The following is an 18,155-nucleotide window of genomic DNA, read 5'->3' as shown; positions in this document are numbered from 1 at the left end:
TGTGAATTGCCAGGTATGCTGTGCACCTCTAAAGAATTAACTACTATTGAAAAAACTCCTCTTATGTCAAGGAAAATCTTGACACACAATCCAGGCTTCCTATGTCTCCCAACTGACTTAGTTACTAAACACTGTCACATTAAGTGGTGGTGTTTGGGGGAAGAACTTTGCCCACACACCCTGCACCCCCTGCCCACGCTTGAGATGGGGCTGCCTGTCTGAGATGATGGGATCTGCTTGGGTAAAAGCGGGTTGGTTACAGCGAGCATTCCAGATTCTGAAAAGGACCAAACACTTTGGTATCAATACAATGTATTCCCTGTTGTCTCAAATATACAAAATATACATTTCCAGTTTTTTGTTGTCGTTTTCTTTTTTTATATATAGAGTTAAGTTTGTCGTTTAGGATTTTGCCAAGTGAGCTGCACGGCGGCGGCGGCGGGCGATACATGGGCGCAGCGCTGCGAGGCGGCTCAGTTCTGGTGCCTCTTCATGTGCAGGGCGAGGTGATCAGAGCGGGAGAAGCTGCGGTTGCACACGCCGCACTGGAAGGGCTTGGCTCCCGTGTGCTTGCGGTAGTGGCGGGTCAGCTCGTCCGAGCGCGCGAACCTCCAGTCGCAGCCTTCCCAGGTGCACTTGTAGGGCTTCTCGCCTGTGTCAAGGGAACAAGAGGAGGTGGTGAGGGGGGCAGCTCGTAAGACAGACACAGGTAGTCCTGCCTGCCAAGGGGCTTTTTGTCAAACGCATGCTCCAAGGAGGCGAGTGTGTGGATTCCAGGAGGAACTGAATACTCGGTGCAGAGAGTCCCTGTTCCACAGGATATACTTAATTACATTAAGCCCAAAGTGTTGTGCACCTTGAAGAATGGGCAAATGGAAACTTGAAATGTGCAGGATGAATCAATCAGTGCTCTTATGTTGATGGTCTGCTGCTCCTACAGTTATAAATCCATGAAATGTCTAAGATGAGCTTGGGTGGCTTGATCACTGCTGTGCCAATACAATTTCTACACCAACAAACCCCAGTTCCATTGGGGCAGGGCTAATGGCTCCAAGACTGCAAGAGGGAGCCGCTCACATCACCGATACTATGAATGTAATGGACCACAACTGTCATCCTTGGCTTCAGTAACGGGATCCTAAAAGTTTCTCAATTAGCTGCTCTGAAATGTCCAGCACAGAAGCCAGGTAGCCTGATCAAATGACCTTCCAAAATGGACTATCACTCCAGCACACATCGTATATCACACCTATTTTTCAGCCAGAGGCAAATCTATTCAAATGTATGTTAGATGCCAGGCACAGTCCTGAATGCTTAGGATTACAACAGTCACCAAAACAAAAAATGTCAGATCTTACAGAGCTTTATGTGTGTACTATGTATTTTAAAAGCCTCTAATCATTCCATCTTCCTGTTCTTTCACAGCTCTCCTCACTTAAACAGTAAACTGATATCTGAGCCACCACCCCAGGCACCCCCCTCACCCTTGCATTTATAGTATTCTTGCTTTTGTCTCAAGTTTTGCTGGATGCTAATCTTTCAAAACTACTCAATATGGCCTGCCCTCAGTGGCGCCTAAAGAAACCCCCAGAGGCCTTTGCTGCTCCACACTCCAAACCACCTTCCAGCTTTGTGCAACTGTCCCAAATCATTGTATACCTTTGATATACAAATAAAACTAATGTTCCCTTCGGGAAAAAATATGTAATAATTATGATGCGGTCTATTATAATGCCCAGTTTTGGAATTAATGCTATTTGAGTAAGAGCCTGTGTTCATGTATCCCTCAAAATAAATTCCCAAACCTAAGAATCTTTCACTGAGCATTGACTAGTAGTTCCTATAGTTAAGCTTTACTTTGTTATAATTCTTTGCATTTCTTTAAGATGAGAGTTTGAGATAAATTTGCATGTTAAAGTACTGTTGGCTGGCTGCTGAGTTTTAAATGGATACCATTTTAAAAATGAATAGCCAGACTCCTAAATTCCTTTTTTAAAAAAAAAAAGGTTCTTCTGCAAGGGAAGAGCCTCAGATTTGCTTTGAACACTGGCGACTTCGTACCACAGTGAAATTCAACTACCTTTCTGCCTGATTTAGCAGTAGATCAAATTCAGGAAGTCGTAAGGTTACTCAGCTGAGTCCAAATTTTAAAAGACATTGTTCACCGTCAACTGAGATTTCTACAGCTCGTGGTTAATATATCTTGCTGTCCTAATAACCACTCTGCCTCCTAAACAAAATCCCAGAAGGACAAAGGAGGAAAGGGCAGAAGAGCCCTTTGAATTTTGTTCCAGTGACGTCCCAGATGTCTTTCAGTTCCCGGGCTATGCATCTCCCAGCTACCTTTCCTCTCTCTCCTCTGGCTCGGAACCAAGACACAAGTATTTTTTTTGTTTTTAATTCCCTTTTTGGTTCCTATCACTCTACTTAAATAAGGCACACCCCATTTTGTTTTTCCTCATAGTAAATTCTAAGAGGCTAAGAGACTTAAACCTTTTAAACATACATCAACTCACATTCACAATCTGTTTTATACATAGAAATGTTTTAATACTGGGAGTAAATGTAGCAATCACTCTTGTCCATATCAATCCCACTGAAAAAAATGAACTTCTTGCACCCAAGTGCTTGTTTTTGTTCCTCATGAAAAATAAATCACAAAACAAACGTATTGGTTAAATACCTCACTGTCATTTAATGGAAGGAGAAAGTTATTTTTGATGTCTGAGGCTAGGGGAAAAAATTCCTGAAGTGCCCCAATTTTAAAAGAAGTCATTCTAGTCTTTTGACTTGAATAATTAAATAGCAGCAACAGATCTGCATTTGCAGAGTTTATTTAAGAAACAAGGGACACTAGACTCTTTTTGTTCACGATTTTTATTGGCTATGAAGCAATAAACTGCATCAATATTTTTTAAAGTTGAGTTGACTGATTAGTTGAAAAACGGTAGCCATTCAAGTTCTGAAAACATTTGGGGTTTTGCTCAATTTATGTGCATCTATAGATTCTAGAGCCAAGAATACTACCAGTGTCTGGATGTTAGTTATGGGCTCAGGGCTTTACCATAAAAGCAAGGACAACTATTCCCCACTTGGGGCAGTTTCTATGGGATTTGTTCAAGTGTCAACACCCCTCAAGTAAAACATTGTAGAGGAAGTTGGTACCCAATTTCTAGCCAAGTAGCAGATTCAGGCCTTTCTTCCTTAGCCAGAAACACTATGCATAGTACTTCTGGGAAACCAAACTGACTTCCTTTAAGTTATTTCAACAGGATAGAGCGTTCAAAAGTTTAATTGGATTTTTACAGAATCTCTTTCCAATACCACCAATTTAAAATATTTAGTTAAGCTTTTTCAACATCAACTGTATTTTTAAGTTCTCATGCTGCTAATGTGAAACTTTCCAAAGGCAAAAAGGAAAAAAAAGTGACAGATTCGTACAGCATGCAAAACAAAGCTTCAGCTTTAACTCAAAGTATGTACTTTCTCACCCTATTTTAAGATCACTAGGACCATCTTAGGAGGAATCTCTCCTCTTTTTTAAAAATGTTAAGTTCAACACACCTATTGTCCACACTGATGAAGTCAAGTAGTCTAGCTTACTAAAATGTTAAGCAGAAACACTCCCAGGCGCAGGAGGGAGCAGGCCAAAACAGAGCCTGAGCACACAGGCCAGAGCGTTATTTCATTTACCCTCCGGGTAACTCCAGGGAGTTAGAAGCGCTGAGAATCCTCGCTTGTCCCTTTTCCTTAAGGTCCCCCTCACATCCTCCCTTAGCAAAGGCCCGTGCGCTCTAGAGGGATGATTTAAGGAACACACAGATACTGCTCAAGTTTAGGTAAAGATTCTAAAGCCACCTATGAAGGTCAAATAAGGACTACCTTAAATGGGCTCAGAGCCGGCCTTAAGCAACAGACTGTCCTTAGTAGAGGACACACCCTGGCCAACCAAGCCTGCCCTCCGTGGAGACCTGCTTTTCAGGACCTGTTGGGGGTCCCAAGAGCTATTCTAGGCTGGAACTAATCATCCCCAGCTATCACCTAATTTTGCTGCTCTTTCACCCTAGGTGAAATGAACGTCAATGGGGCTAGCAGAATGTTTGCCAAGTATTTGCAGTCTTTTTAATTTTTGCTCCTCCCCCCACCCCTTTTTGCTTTTTAGGGCTGCGCCCTCAGCATATACAAGTTCCCAGGTTAGGGGTTGCACTGGAGCTGCAGCAATGCAGGATCCAAGCTGCATCTGTGACCTACGCCACAGCTCATGGCAACACTGGATCCTTAACCCACTGAGTGAGGACAGGCATCAAACCTGCATCCACATGGATACTAGTCGGATTCATTTCCACTGGGCCACAAGGGAATTCCAAGTATTTGAAGGCTTCGGTGATGAACTAAAAGCTTTTCTTTCCTCTGATGAATAGATATAAAATGACTTTTGGATTTACCACAATGGAATGAGAAAAAAAGTTTCTCTCCTCTGCTGAAGTCAAGGCCTTTCCCTACAAGGCTCTACATGTAGTCTTCTAACAAAAGACAAATAGCTTATGTGGAAATATTTGTCTTAAAATAGTTAATTTAGGTAACTTTTTAAAAGTTTAGTACAGCATCTTTGCACATCTGGTTTCCTTCCTGATGGTTGAAATCCAATCAATTACATCTGACAGAAGCCAAAAACCATCAGAATTTAAAGTCAATGTTTAGTGGCATGTAACTTGCAGTAAATGAACATAACCTGTCCTAAGTGACTTGCAAACACAACAAATAAGACTTGGTCTCTGGCCTCAAAGAGCTTAAAATCCATATTCTATTGTGACAACCAAAACAATGCAAACTGTTAAACTGGAATAAGTTATTTCAATAGTCAGCACTTAATTTTAATTCCTAGAATTTCTGAGGCCTTCAGGCTAAAAATTAGCTTATTTGAGGAGGAGAATATTTTCATGCAATTCAATAATAATTAGCTCTTTTCTCGTCCATAGAGACTTATAGAATTTAGAGCTGGAAGCAGTATATACTCTAGTAAAAGGGAAAAACAAGGGAAGCATTAATCCCAAGATTAAAGAAATTTGTGGGGAAATATTAGCTATCTTAAAAAACATGTAGGGTAGGATGATTCGGGCTCATTATATTTTTATACATGTATGCCAGTAATTTTCCATTAGAAAATCCTTTTATTAAAGGTCATTGTAACACATCTCTCATACTTGGCAACAGAAGGGTAGGCAGTTCACTTCAAAGGTGTGTATTATTAGTATTTGCATATGCATCTAATGTTTATGAGATACCCTATCCCTGTCAACAATGCACCCACTTTAAGGAAAGTAATTCAAAGGATATATTAAGAAATGCCTTTCTTTCTCCCTATTGGCTCATTTGTGTTTATCCCTTTCTTTAAAATCTGACTCCCCTGATTCCTTCCAGAAAACCTCTGAACAGCCCAAGAGATCATTCCCCTTCTTTGTATCCCCATCATCACCCAAATTTGTTTTAAAACGATTTGCACTTGCACAGATATTGCTCCAAATCGCTGTATTTTGCCTCCTTAACTAGCTTTGAAAATTCCTCAAAGACAAGGGACCGTCTTTTATTTCAGCTGTACTGCCACACTACTGCACCTCGATAACAATCACGTTTGGCCCAAGTAATGAAAAGGAGGGAAAAGAGGTAAGAGTCGGTGAGGAGTCTACCATATTGTCTCTCTTCTTCCATGGCCCCGCCTATAGCAGGGCCTTAGCTGATTCTGTTTGGCCGAGGACCACTGAGCCAAATCTGACTAAATGTTCGCTTAGGTGAGAACCATGCTTTTGGCCTCTTCAGAAGGACATGCTCAGAATCAGTTTCCTATCCATCCTGAAGTTGCACAAGGATAAATAAACTCTATGTCAATGAGTTCTTTTTCAGAATTGAACTGGATGTGATGAAAACCCAGGAGTTCTAGAGCCCCCAGTGCCGGCCAAAGGCAACCAGGGAACTTCCAGGGCGGGAGAGCAGTGATTTGCTGAATCTAAAGGGGAACAGGTGTGGGCATCTGTCAAGGGCCACTGTCACTGTCAAGGGCCACCATCTCTACCCCAGCAGCTCCAACCTCCAGGCTCCTAAGCTCCTCTGCTACTTCTCCTAAGGGTTCTGGACAAAACCAAGGGGAAACATCCTCTATCATAACTGATGTTAATGAAATCCCAATTCCTGAGTCTCCTGACGAAAAGGCAACATTCACTTTCTTGTAAGAAGAGCCCAAAGTGAGTTTTTTAAAAAGTAGAGTGAAATATTTTACCTTTTCTTTTTTTAACCAAAATAGAAAAATTCTACCTTTTCATTTTTCTAACACTGAAGGAGTGCTGGACAGCCTTTCCTTTAATTTGCCCTTATCATGGTTATTTTCACCAGGAGATTCCTCTTAACTCTTCAAGCTTTGTATTTAAGGTCAACAGTGTATTCTTCTGCCCAGATGTTTCTCATGAAAGTTACCTACAGGAGACTTCTAAAACAGCAACTCCTCCTTAATCAGAGTAGGCTGAGATCTCTTGAATATAAATGCAGGCTGACAGAATAGGAACGCTGCTACAGAGATCCTTTTACCAAAGTAAGACATTATGTTCTTTCTAATCTTTCCCCTGAAAAGATGTAGGCCATCAAGTAAACAGCTACTACATACTATAGAACTAAAAATATGTGCCAGGAGTTCCTGTTCCTGGATCAGCAGTAACGATCCCTCTTGGTGGGTTCAAGGATCCAGCGCTGCTGTGAGCTGTGGTGTAGGTCGCAGATGTGGCTCAGATCTGGCGTTGCTGTGGCTATGGTGTGGGCTGGCAGCTGCAAATCCGATTCGACCCCTAGCCAGAGAATTTCCATATGCTGAGGTTCCGGCCCTAAAAAAACCTGCCGAAGTAAAAACCTTCGGTGATTACATCACAACTTTTAAAAAACATTACATTCTACTTTCACAGCTAAATGTTTCTATCTCAGCAATTCTATTTAATCTACTTATATGAACTAGGTTCTCCCACTGATTTATAAAAACAAAAGAGAGGAAGAGATTCTCTTTGGATTTTCCACAAGATCAGTCAAAAATGTTTGATTAGTCAAGCTACACTTCTTACCCTTTATCATCTCACAACGTTTAATCAATTTCCTATGTAAATGTTTTTCAGATGAAAGAACAAGTCCCAGAAGCAAAGTTTAATCTTCTCAGTGAGTCATTAAAAAGCAACTGTTTCTAAGCCTTATGCTCATAAATACCTTTTCAGGGGTCTGAACCAGAGAAACTTTTTTTTAAGTTACTATTTTTTTTTTTTTAGGTTAACTTGAAATTTTCAATACAGGTAAGTTTCAAAGCTGCAAATGAAAAGAACGTGAAAGAATGTTTAGCAACATATAACACAGGCATAATGTGATACTTTTTCCTACATGGTTTTCAAATATAGACTCAAAAGAAAAAAATCACTAAGTACCAAATAACTTCATCCTGTGAAACCTTTTCACCTCCACCAATAACACAGGTTACACATTTAAGCAATATCGATCTCTACATCCAAACTGCATAATCTCCATTAAGGCCATGTATATATAAAAGCTTATGCTGACGTAAGTTCTAAATAGTTTTCCAAGGAAATGGAGTCCTCCCCATAGTTACCACTTCCTACAGGTCCCTCCCCAAAAAAGAGTAACTCGGAACTATTTTTTTTTTTTCTTAGGGCCGCACCCGCAGCATATGGAGGTTACCAGGCTAGGGGTCTCATCAGAGCTACAGCTGCCGGCCTACACCACAGCCACAGCAACTCGGGATCCTTAACCCACTGAGCTAGGCCAGGGACCGAACCTGCAACCTCACGGTTCCTAGTTGGATTCGTTTTTGCTGTGCCATGACAGGAACTCCAACTCAGAACATTTTGAATGTTTAATTTCTGTGGGGAAGTGGTACAAATGAAAGTAATTTTATTATCAACATGGTCAGTATGGTAAAATTAAAAACCTATACCTAATATATTTAATGGACAGTAAGTGAAGAGCAAAGAACTAGACAAGAATTTATTATCTCAAGACTTCTTAGGACCTAAACCGAAACTAAAAATCAATACTTAACAGTAAATCTCTAGCAGAGATGATGTATTTTCAAGTGCATAGAGTAATAAGCCTACGCCAGAGCCACAGCAACTCAGGATCCGAGCCACGTCTGCGACCTACACCACAGCTCACGGCAATGCCAGATCCTTAACCCACTGAGCACGGCCAAGGATCGAACCCACAACCTCATGGTTCCTAGTCAGATTCGTTAACTGCTGTGCCGCGACGGGAACTCCTGCAGGGGTGTTTTAATTGTCCTTTGCTGTCAACCCATGGCAAGCCGTTCTGGGATCACTTGGTACACACGTTAACAGCCCTGGGCACAGAGTCTGGGTCTAAGGGATCCTGGAGCCAAGTGTGTGTGCTGCTTAGACTCTGTCCAACCGCTCATTTTCTGCCCTGCTCCAGAAAGCTGAGAATGACCCTAAAATCTTACCGTACCCTATTTTCCCAACTGCTTTAGCCTGTACTCTAGGGGTTAAAGGCACGGCCGCACACATGACCAAAACTACTCAGATTTCAGACATTGGTACTGAGTTCACTATTTACTTTTTCAGAACTCTTTCTTTGGAAAGAAAGAAAGAACTTTTTTACTAAAGTGTAAATACAATTTTCAAAGAAATTTCCACACCCAGTGTAAAATAAAAGCTGTATTTCAACTTCTGGTACTCAGGTATACCAAGAAACCAGTATTGGGTTGATAAGATTTTTTTTTTTTAATTTCTTGCAAATTTTTCCTTGTAGAGAGTCTTAATTTTTTTCCTATTTTTGGCCCGCAAGCCTGTGCTCAGAAGTTTTAAAAATCATTACCAAAAAAAAAAAAAAAAAGTCACTACAAAATTAAAACACAATAAGAGGTATGAGCAGAACAACTACACTACTGGCTGCAGCAGAATATTCTACTCGTCGTCTTCATTTATAAGGCCAAAATGATATGTGAATCTCTTTTTTTATAAAGGTAGTTGGGAGCAACTTCTAAATGATGGTATAGCAAAGGATAAAGCCCCCTACATGCATCATGAGGCTTACACAAAGTTCAGTAGAATGTTCATAGAAGGTTTGTATTTAAATGTTATTAAAAGTACAAATATTTTCATTTGGAAATACACACTCTGCCTGGAAACAGTCATAATTATTTCTCACCAGAGGCATGACGTCTATATACATACCACAACACACACAAACAACCCCCCACACACATATATAAAGGTAACTCTGTAGACCTCTTGGTATGTTATCAAATGCATATAAAGACACAGCATGTTTTTAGTGAAATGCAATTTTTTTTTTTCCAGAATAGAGGCAATGTCTATTTCAGGCATTTTTGTCTAACCATCCAAAGACAGAACTTTGTAATATTTGTATATTCTTTCTGAATAAAGAAGTCAAAGGGTACAAACTTATAAAAACTTGAATGCTATAAGACTCCTGGTTTAAGGAACTGCTATTTTCTACTCTTTCATCCCCAATTTTTTAAAAAAGGTCTTGTTTTAGAAGGACTATTTTCTTATGTTCAATTTTCAAGTCAAGAAGCATTTACAATCTAAAAATCCAGAATAAGCAATTAAATAGAACTCAGGCGTAGGTTGTTTTAATTGCTTAAATCGTTTTTAAAACATAAGGTAACTTGACATTTTAAAGCAATTACAATTATATTCCCAAGAAATCCTAGGGTGCTTCACACTGCCTGCAAAATGGCAATCCATTTAAAAAGTGATTCTTTACATCAAATAGAGGATCGATATTTCCATATTAACTGTTTTCAAAGTCCCATTACAAATGGTCAGAGGTGGAGTTCTCGCCCTGGCGCAGTGGAACTGAATCTGACTAGGAACCATGAGGTTGCAGGTTCGATCCCTGGCCTTGCTCAGTGGGTTAAGGATCTGGCGCTGCCGCGAACTGTGGTGTAGGTCGCAGACACAGCTCGGATCTCGAGTTGCTGTGGCTCTGGCCTAGGCTGATGGCAACAGCTCCGATTAGACCCCAAGCCTGGAAACCTCCATATGCAATGGGTGCGGCCCTAAAAGGACAAAAGATCCCCCCCAAAAAAAATTACAAATTGAAAAAAACACAAATGGTCAGAGGTGGAGGTGAGGAGGGACCCAGACAGAAAGAAAACAAAAAAGCTATGACAGGAGAGAAGTTATTTAGAAATACCTGGGCCTTTAAAGGAAGAAGAAAACAAGACTGTGCTGGATTCAGCTACATTCATTAAAAAACAACAGGCAGGGTGGGGAGGATGCAAGGAGAGCGCCCAGGTGATTTTAAAAGGCATTGTCTAGAAACTAGAAATGAGGAGAAAACAACCTCAATGCTCTATGATTACCCAAGAACGGGTTTAGCCAGATGAACAGGTCTGCCACAGGCCCTCCCCAAGGCATCTGAAAGCCTATCAAACAAAACTTTATTAAACTGGATTACAGGGTCTCGCTCATTAGATGCCGATGGCCACACATTGACTTGAAAAAGTCAATGCCTGGGACCCAAACTCGGCCTCTGTCGTCTTTTTTAGTGAGGGGTGCTTTCTGTGGCTTTGTTTTGCTTTTAATTTTTATTGGTACATTGTTAAGACAACCTACTATTAAATTTCTCAGCTAGCAGGTCAAGTTCCAGAATCCCTGGTATAAGGACTAAACCCTGACAGGGGTTGCAAGGCCATTTAGATACGCTGACTGCATCTCGGCCATAAACAGTTGATTACATCGTTACATGGAATCACACTCCTCTTTTATTAGGAGACTTTAACCCCAGGAGAAACGTGTTCCCTTCTTCCTATCGCTCATTTCAAGGACGGACAAAGAAGAAAAAACAAGATTTGGAACGTTTTGAAGTTACTTCCTCTTCCCCTTAATCAAAATTCAGGTTAAAAAAAATTTTTTTCCCCCACATTTCCTTTCTTTTAATATAACATATATTCTATAAAAGGATAGTTTAGTATGGAATGTTTCCATGGCCTTGTCATTTGTATTTTGGAAACTTCGGATTGTGTTTTATATGCTTAACAGGTGTTTGTTTAATTTATATAACTATAAATAATAACTTTGATTTGGGGCTCCTGAGCGAGGTAGGACCTTTCCTTTCAAAGAGTCAATTTGTCTGTACCTGAAAAACTTGGGCCCAAAACAACCTATTTGTTTCACTGATAAATACATGAGATGTCTTTTTTTTTTTAAAAGCAATTTTTTCAGAGAGCCCTGGAATCTACCTGGTTGTCGCCTGACACTATTTGGATTTTAGTAAGTAGCATTTATCGCCCAGTTATCAAGCAATACCTCCTAACATGCACACAAAATGTCTGCAACCTCACTCCCCCCACCCAGAGCTCTATCTCAGCACTGACCTTTGTTCAAAGGCTTTTACTTTTTAATGCAGCAGTTAGAGATAACTACTTCATTTATCAAAACTCAATTTCCATAGTAACATCTAGCCTGAGGAGATTCAAGTCCTCACACTAATCCAACAACCCATTCAAAGGAACTGTTGAATACTTTGGTTTCCATAGCAATGATGGAATAAAACATTTTGCTAGGTCATTGCTTTTATTAGCAAACTTATTCTTTGAACTTTAGGTTAAGGCTGCATTTGCAGAGAGGGGAAAAAAAAAAAAAAACACAACACAATCATTTCGTATAGGTTCTTTCCTTTGGGCTACCCTTTTAAGAAAATCACAAACAGTAACCACCTATATATTGGAAAATACTCTGGGTATTTATGGCTTTTTTACAGCATTTCCTTTCCATCCTAAAACGAGTTCTGAAATAAAGTTCTAAAATTAAAAAGCATTTTAAATGATTGTATGGATGTGATGAGGTAAGTATTTATAAAATTATAGGGGCTAAACATTTTAAACACGGATGAGATACAAGCCAGAATAAGGATAAAGTCTCTCGAATGCATAAAACATGGGCTGGGATGGGACCCGCGACCCTGGCTTTGCCTGATCTTAATACTCTGCAATTTCCTCCCTACCTCTCACCAAGCACGGAAAACATGCTAAGCACAGATATTTTAGGCAGAAGGTAAAACTAAAGATAATGTTTTAAGCAGTTATGCTTTACATGCAAAATGGAAAAGGGTTTCAGGGTTTGATATAGCTTCACAGAAGCTGACAGATTTGTTACGGAGGGAGAAAATGAGTTCCATTTTTTCCCTTCAAGATAGGAATAGCAGTGCCATTAAAGTTTTAAAATCCATTAGTAAACATCGGTGTTTATGTTTTTGGGCAATTAATTCTGTGTGAGGTGACAGGGCCAGGCCTCAGTGAGGGAACATCAGCCTTCCTGGAACCAGACTTTTTCAGTGAACTGAATTTTGAGCCAAGCCAGTGCTGCAAAGGTAGGCCATTAAAAAATAAGAGTTGACAGAAGAAAGAAGAGATCAAACATGTGTTGGCTTTTAAAAGGCTGAATACCACTTATGCTATTTACACAACTCACAGAATTAACAAGAAAATTACATACCAGTATGAGTCCTCAGGTGAGCTTTTAAATGAGAAGACTTTGTATAAACTTTGGTGCAGCCTAAAATAAAGGAGAAGAAGAGCGTGTCATTCTGGAGATCCTTTTGAGATCTTCACATTTTGATGATTCAGTGTTTAAAATCTGGCGTGAAAGAAGAAATCTCTCATGCAAGATCAGATATTTGAAGCTTCAGTTTTAAGAGATGTTTTAAAGAGTACTCCCCTATTACTTTATTAAAGGTATAAAGTGATGTGCTTTATGTACCACTTTAGCGCAAAGATCACAGACAATCAAGCCAAGCCACAAATGGGAAATTGGTGTTTCTACCAGTAGGTGCTTTATACTAGTAACACATGCTTCATGATTTAAAAAGTTTCAGTGGCTCTAGAGCTGACAACGTTAAACCATTATCCAAGACGACTGCAATTTTCTGTACTCCCACATTTCTTGGGTTTTTTTTTTCATTGAGTATGTCATGCCATATCATGTACTGCAGTCAATAAATTATACCCTGTATTAATCATAAACTAGCTTATGCCAGCAACTTGTAGATCTATTCATTACTGTCGTCAATTTATATTTTGGGCCACGTATCTCATTCAAGAATGAGCATACGCTGTATGCTATCAGAACTACCCTGGAAATCCACTCTGTAGACAGTCTCGCAGCAGCCTACTCTTCGTGAGATTTTCCCCTACCTCACTTAACATAATTCCTTTTCAGGGCACCTAATTTAGAATTTTAAAAAATCCAATTTAGACTGCTCTGGTCAACAAAAGTAAATGCAGCAAAACTCTAATGTATTTAATATTAAAGGAGAAAAAGTCCAGAGTAATCTTTTTCTCCCCCCCAGAATAGTCCAGCCTTCTTAATACATGCGATAAGCTATTGGTAACTAAATGGTTACATGTTCAGGTAAGGCACAGAACGGGATGCGACAAGAACAGAATAGGTAATTTTTTTTTTTTTTTTTAATTGTCAAGCACTATTCTCCCATGTCAATTTGGAATCTGAGGCTGAAAACGGCACACAGACACAAACCCTGAACCCAGGTACTGATGCTTCAACCAGGTTAAGGCCACATACCCGGGTAATCGCAGTAGTGGATGCGTCGTTTCTCCAGATCGGGGTTACTCCTCCTATTGTATCTGACAGGCTGGATGTTTTGGGAATTAACTGGCAGGGTGGCGGGCAAATTTGGATTATGAATCGCCAGTTTAGAAGCAATCGTAGCAGCATAGGATGGAGGTGGGGTTAGATTCTGGAGCATCTCTGCTTGTCTATCTGGACTTCCCGGCTCCGAGCTTGGTGGTGACGGGGGGAAGTAAGTAGCCTGCTGGGGAAGAAACTGACTTGGCATGGTGTATGTGCAAGGGGGCATGCTCTGGAATTGCTTCATCGCAGTCTGCGGGACGGCGGCGGTGTGGGTGTTAAGGCCCGCCATGGCAGCTGACATAGAAACATTGAGAGTGTCCATCACTGCTGTCTGGTTGGTAGAACTGGGCATATCTAGATCCGGTGTGTTCAGCAGCTGGTACAGGTGGCCCTGCTGGGGAGGGACAGAAAGATGAAGGTCTGGAGAAGGAAGATCTTGTTTGATGAAAATGTTGATCACCTCTGGAGCTGCGGTCTGGTGGGAGCTGAATATACTGGTGAACTCGGGGAGGGCCTGGGTCGGGGCCGGAGGAGGGGCCGTCGTTTCACTCTGGTGGCTGAAAATGGTAACAGGTTCGGTCTTGATGTGGGTTACGCACGGTCTCTGGGATTTGTAGAGGCCAGTTCTCAGGTGAGTGATGTCAGGGAGGAAGACGTTCATGTTGATACTGTAAGGTAACCCTTCACTGTCAGTGAAGAACTGGTCTACGACTGAGGCACTGTCTCGTCTATACTTCTTATGCTCTGGAATTATGGAAACTGGCGGAAGCTGGGGTGTCAGATACTTCTCCATTTCACATCGCGTCTAAAAAAGAAGAGATACAAACGTGTATAATCCACCCAATTCATCATCTCGGGAAGGCCGAAGAGTGCTTATTAAAATTTCCCCAACAACCCCTGTGAAAAGTCCTAGGGCAGACTTCTAAGTGTTGCTTCGAAACGCATCAGGCTTATCTGTCGACCGTGGAATAAAACAGTTCACCGAAAACCTTATGAAACTTTGTATAGCAAGTATTTGGTAAAATCGCTCCTAAGCAACCCTAGACACAAAGTGAAAGAGACAAATCCAGGAAAAAAAAAAAAAGGGGAAGCAAAAAGAAAAAATATTCCTTTCTGACGCAATAATAAAGTATACTTTGCTATTACTCACATACAAGCAGGATTCCCTGCCTCTCTACTCTAATAAAAGTTTACAACTGAAATACAATATTGTTGTATATTTTGCCAACAGTAATGTTGTCAAACCACCTTGATTCTGGTTTGTGGCATATAGGTAAACTCAGTGTTTAAAAAAATTGTCTTTAAAAGCTCAGCAAACCGTAACCATAATATTTGAAAAGGGTTGTTTTTTTTTTTTTTTTCTTTTTGCTTGGATAGGTATTGTTGAAATATCTAATATGAAACATATTCCTTGGCTATTTCAGTGCCTTTTCCAGTTTATACTTCAATGGAAACTTAAAAGCAAATGTCCTGAGCAAAACATAAGTATCCACTGAAAGAACAACTTTGCTGTTCACCATTTGATCTAAATGTTGATTTTAATCAGCAGATTCTGTAATTGGTTAATATGATAATGAAATGTTCCTATTCATATCCCTATCTGAAACAGATCTTTAATTACCTAGGGGAAAACCATTCCCTTGGTAGAGTGGTGCTAAGGGGCCAGTGGGTGGGGAGAGGCTGCGGATCGCCAGCACAGTCATCAGCAAAACATTTATCGAGTCCTCCTCAGTGGGCCAATGCTACATTCCCCCTCACTCTGTAAAAAGCTCAGTCATCTCAGATCCTCTCCTGTCTCCTAAGCAGAAAACTGACAAATAACCAAATGGTTTTCAAAAGGCCAGTCCTTTTTTGGACATAATCCACCTTGTAACTAGTCTTTTCGGGTTTTGCAGCTAGCTTCTTTCCTAGTACAACAAACTTGTAAAATTCTTAACATTGAAAGGAAATTCCGGCAGGAAAAAAAGCACCCCAACTAGATACTCATAGAACCATTAACCGCGGCATCTTAACCTGTGAATAATAGTCATTTCTTTTGCTACTACTTGATTTCAAAGGCTTTTCATATCAGACCCCGTATCATTCGGTGTGAACAGAGACCGGTGTCCCGCATAGACACGATTTAAAAATAAAAATGAACGCTCCTGTCTTGTGAGTCACATCTCTGACAAATGCCACTGCCCTTTCACAACACCGCGACACTCTCAGACCCCCCGGAGTAGGAGATGGGTAGCAAATAACACAGTATACCAAGGGGCTATTAAATGAAGCGTCTGAAATAAACCGAACTAAACCCTTTCGTGCACTTCGCTCCTGTAGTGGTTAGTGGTTTCTGATTTTAGCTCTTCCAGCTGTTTGCATGTGGGTATGCTTCCAATTTTTTTTTTTCCTTGGGACAGGCTAAAAGTCCCGGGAAGTTTTTTTCTGGGCTATATGACTCCCTGCGTGGGCGAAAGAAACAGGCGGTTGCTCTAATTCGGCTGCCGGGCAAGTGTAAAAGCCAACTGCCAGCTTTCAACGCGGCTCCGGGAGGAAATTTACGCGCACATGAAAAAAACAACACCCCCTGGCCTCTCTCTCTCTCTCTTTTTTTTTTTTTTTTTTTTTGGTGTTTCTTTTGAAGGAAAATAAGCGCTCTACTACCATCTTAGCTTTTCTAACTCCCGTTTACCAAATGCAGCTCCACGATCGCGTCTAAAGCAGGCTGAACCAAGGGATAGGAAACTAGCACCCGGAGGGGCCTCCCTCCAACACCCCTATTTGCGTTCCCACCGAACCCGAGACGCTGCGGGAAGAGGGGGTGGGCCTCCAAGGCCAGGGCAGCGGCAGGAGGGGGGATTAAAGAGACACGAGGAATTGAAGTCAAGTCGGGCGTGAGGTATGAGGTTTCATCCCCCAAATGGAAGAAAAACAACTAAGGTGCAACTGAGCCCCAGTTCCCTCCTTAAGCTCTTCGGGACAGAACCGCCAGGGCAGATTGCTCTGGGACGCCCCTCTTCAGGTCCCCCCACCTTCTCTCTGCGAAACGCCAGTGCCCAGACCAGGAGGGCAGGGCGGGGCTCTCCCCCCAGCCCCGGCCCGCGGTGCGCCCCGACGCGCGCCCCAGCCTGGAGCGGCCCCTGTCGCCCGCGCGTCGCAGCGGCGGGACACGCCCGAACTCCGGGAGGGAGGCGGAGGGAGGGGAGCGGCTCTTCCTACCTGGACCAGCTCCTCGGCGGGCAGCCGCGGGCCCGCGGCGGGCGGCGGCGCCGGCTGCGGCGGCTGCGGCGGCGCGGGCTGTGCCTGCGGGTGGTGGTGCGGGTGCTTCAGCTCGTCGCCGGGGAAGAGCGCCGCGTCGCGGGCTGGGTTCGCGGCGCCCAACACGGGCTTAAGCTGCGCGAACACGGGCTCGTCCTGCGGGGCCGGCGGCTGGGGCACGGGTCCCAGGCGGGCGCTCATAGTCAGCACCCGCGTAGCCATGGGCACTCGAGGGGCGGCTCCGGGCGCTGGGCGCAGGTCGAACGAGCTTCCCACGTCGCCCACGCTGGCTCGGGCCTGCGAGCTCGGCACGGGGCGGCGGGCGGAGGAGAGAGGGCTCCGGGCGGACCCCTCAGCCCACAGCAGGCGAGATTTTCGAAGGCGCGCACGAAAAGCCAAACTCTTCCGCTGGCCACGCGTAAACGCCGACGTCCTCCGGGCGGACACTTTCTCCTGCCCCGCCCCAACCGCGCTCCCTCGCTCCCCCGCTCCCCCGCTCCCCGGAGCCCGCTCCTGCCACTGCAGGTCTCTGCGAGAAAGCTGCGAGCGCGCGTACCTGCCCCGCGACTGCTGACAGGACGCCCGCCTCTTATTTTACCCAACTCCGGAGGGGCGGGGCCTTCGGGCAAGATTGGCAGCGCACCGGCGAATCCCGAGGCCACGGGGCCGGCCAGACCGAAGCGGTTAGCCTATGAGGAGGGAGAAGCTTGCCAGGGCCCCGCCTCCGCCGGGCGGACCGCACCCCTCCCGGGCCACGAGCTTCGCGCGCAGAGCGGCCGCGCAGTTTGTACACAACTTCTCTGACAGATTGGGCTGGCGGAGCCGGGGGCGGAGGGAAGGAGGGAAGCGGGTGGAATCTGGAGAAGAGAGGGAATTCGGGTGGAGACGTGGAGGGAGATCTCTTCGGACTGTTCTCTGCCAGGATTAGGGAGAAAAAGTTTTGCACGTCCTAGGTGTTGTTCAAGGACCTGAAACTCACTAGCTGAAACCCAGAAGGCAGCTAGGTGGGGGCGCTAAGGTTTTGGAGAGATTTGTTGAGTGTGTATTTTTAAATATACAAAATGTTCTTTTCTTTAGCACAAAACTAGGGGCGGTGTGATAAACAAATTTAAAATCAGCACTTGTTTCTATGTATCTTCAGCAGTGAATCTATCCCTTTAGCAACGCTAATTTGGAATGTCCTGAATAAAAGGTTTAATGGCAAGTATTTTTAAAAGTCCTTGCATAAAAGCTTGGCTT

General features: G+C 43.0%; 1 protein-coding gene across 1 annotated transcript; it reads right to left on the bottom strand.

The window, feature by feature from the left end:
• KLF5 (Kruppel-like factor 5 (intestinal)) lies at window positions 474-17,138 on the bottom strand. The gene is given in 4 exon segments (NM_001097489.1): window positions 474-652; window positions 12,525-12,584; window positions 13,611-14,484; window positions 16,878-17,138. Coding segments are annotated over 4 exon segments (1,374 nt in total).

Source organism: Sus scrofa, chromosome 11 (genome assembly GCF_000003025.6).
Source record: "Sus scrofa isolate TJ Tabasco breed Duroc chromosome 11, Sscrofa11.1, whole genome shotgun sequence".
Classification (NCBI taxonomy): Eukaryota; Metazoa; Chordata; class Mammalia; order Artiodactyla; family Suidae; genus Sus; species Sus scrofa.
Note: the sequence above shows the minus strand (reverse complement) of the source record. Positions and strands in the feature narration are given on the sequence as shown.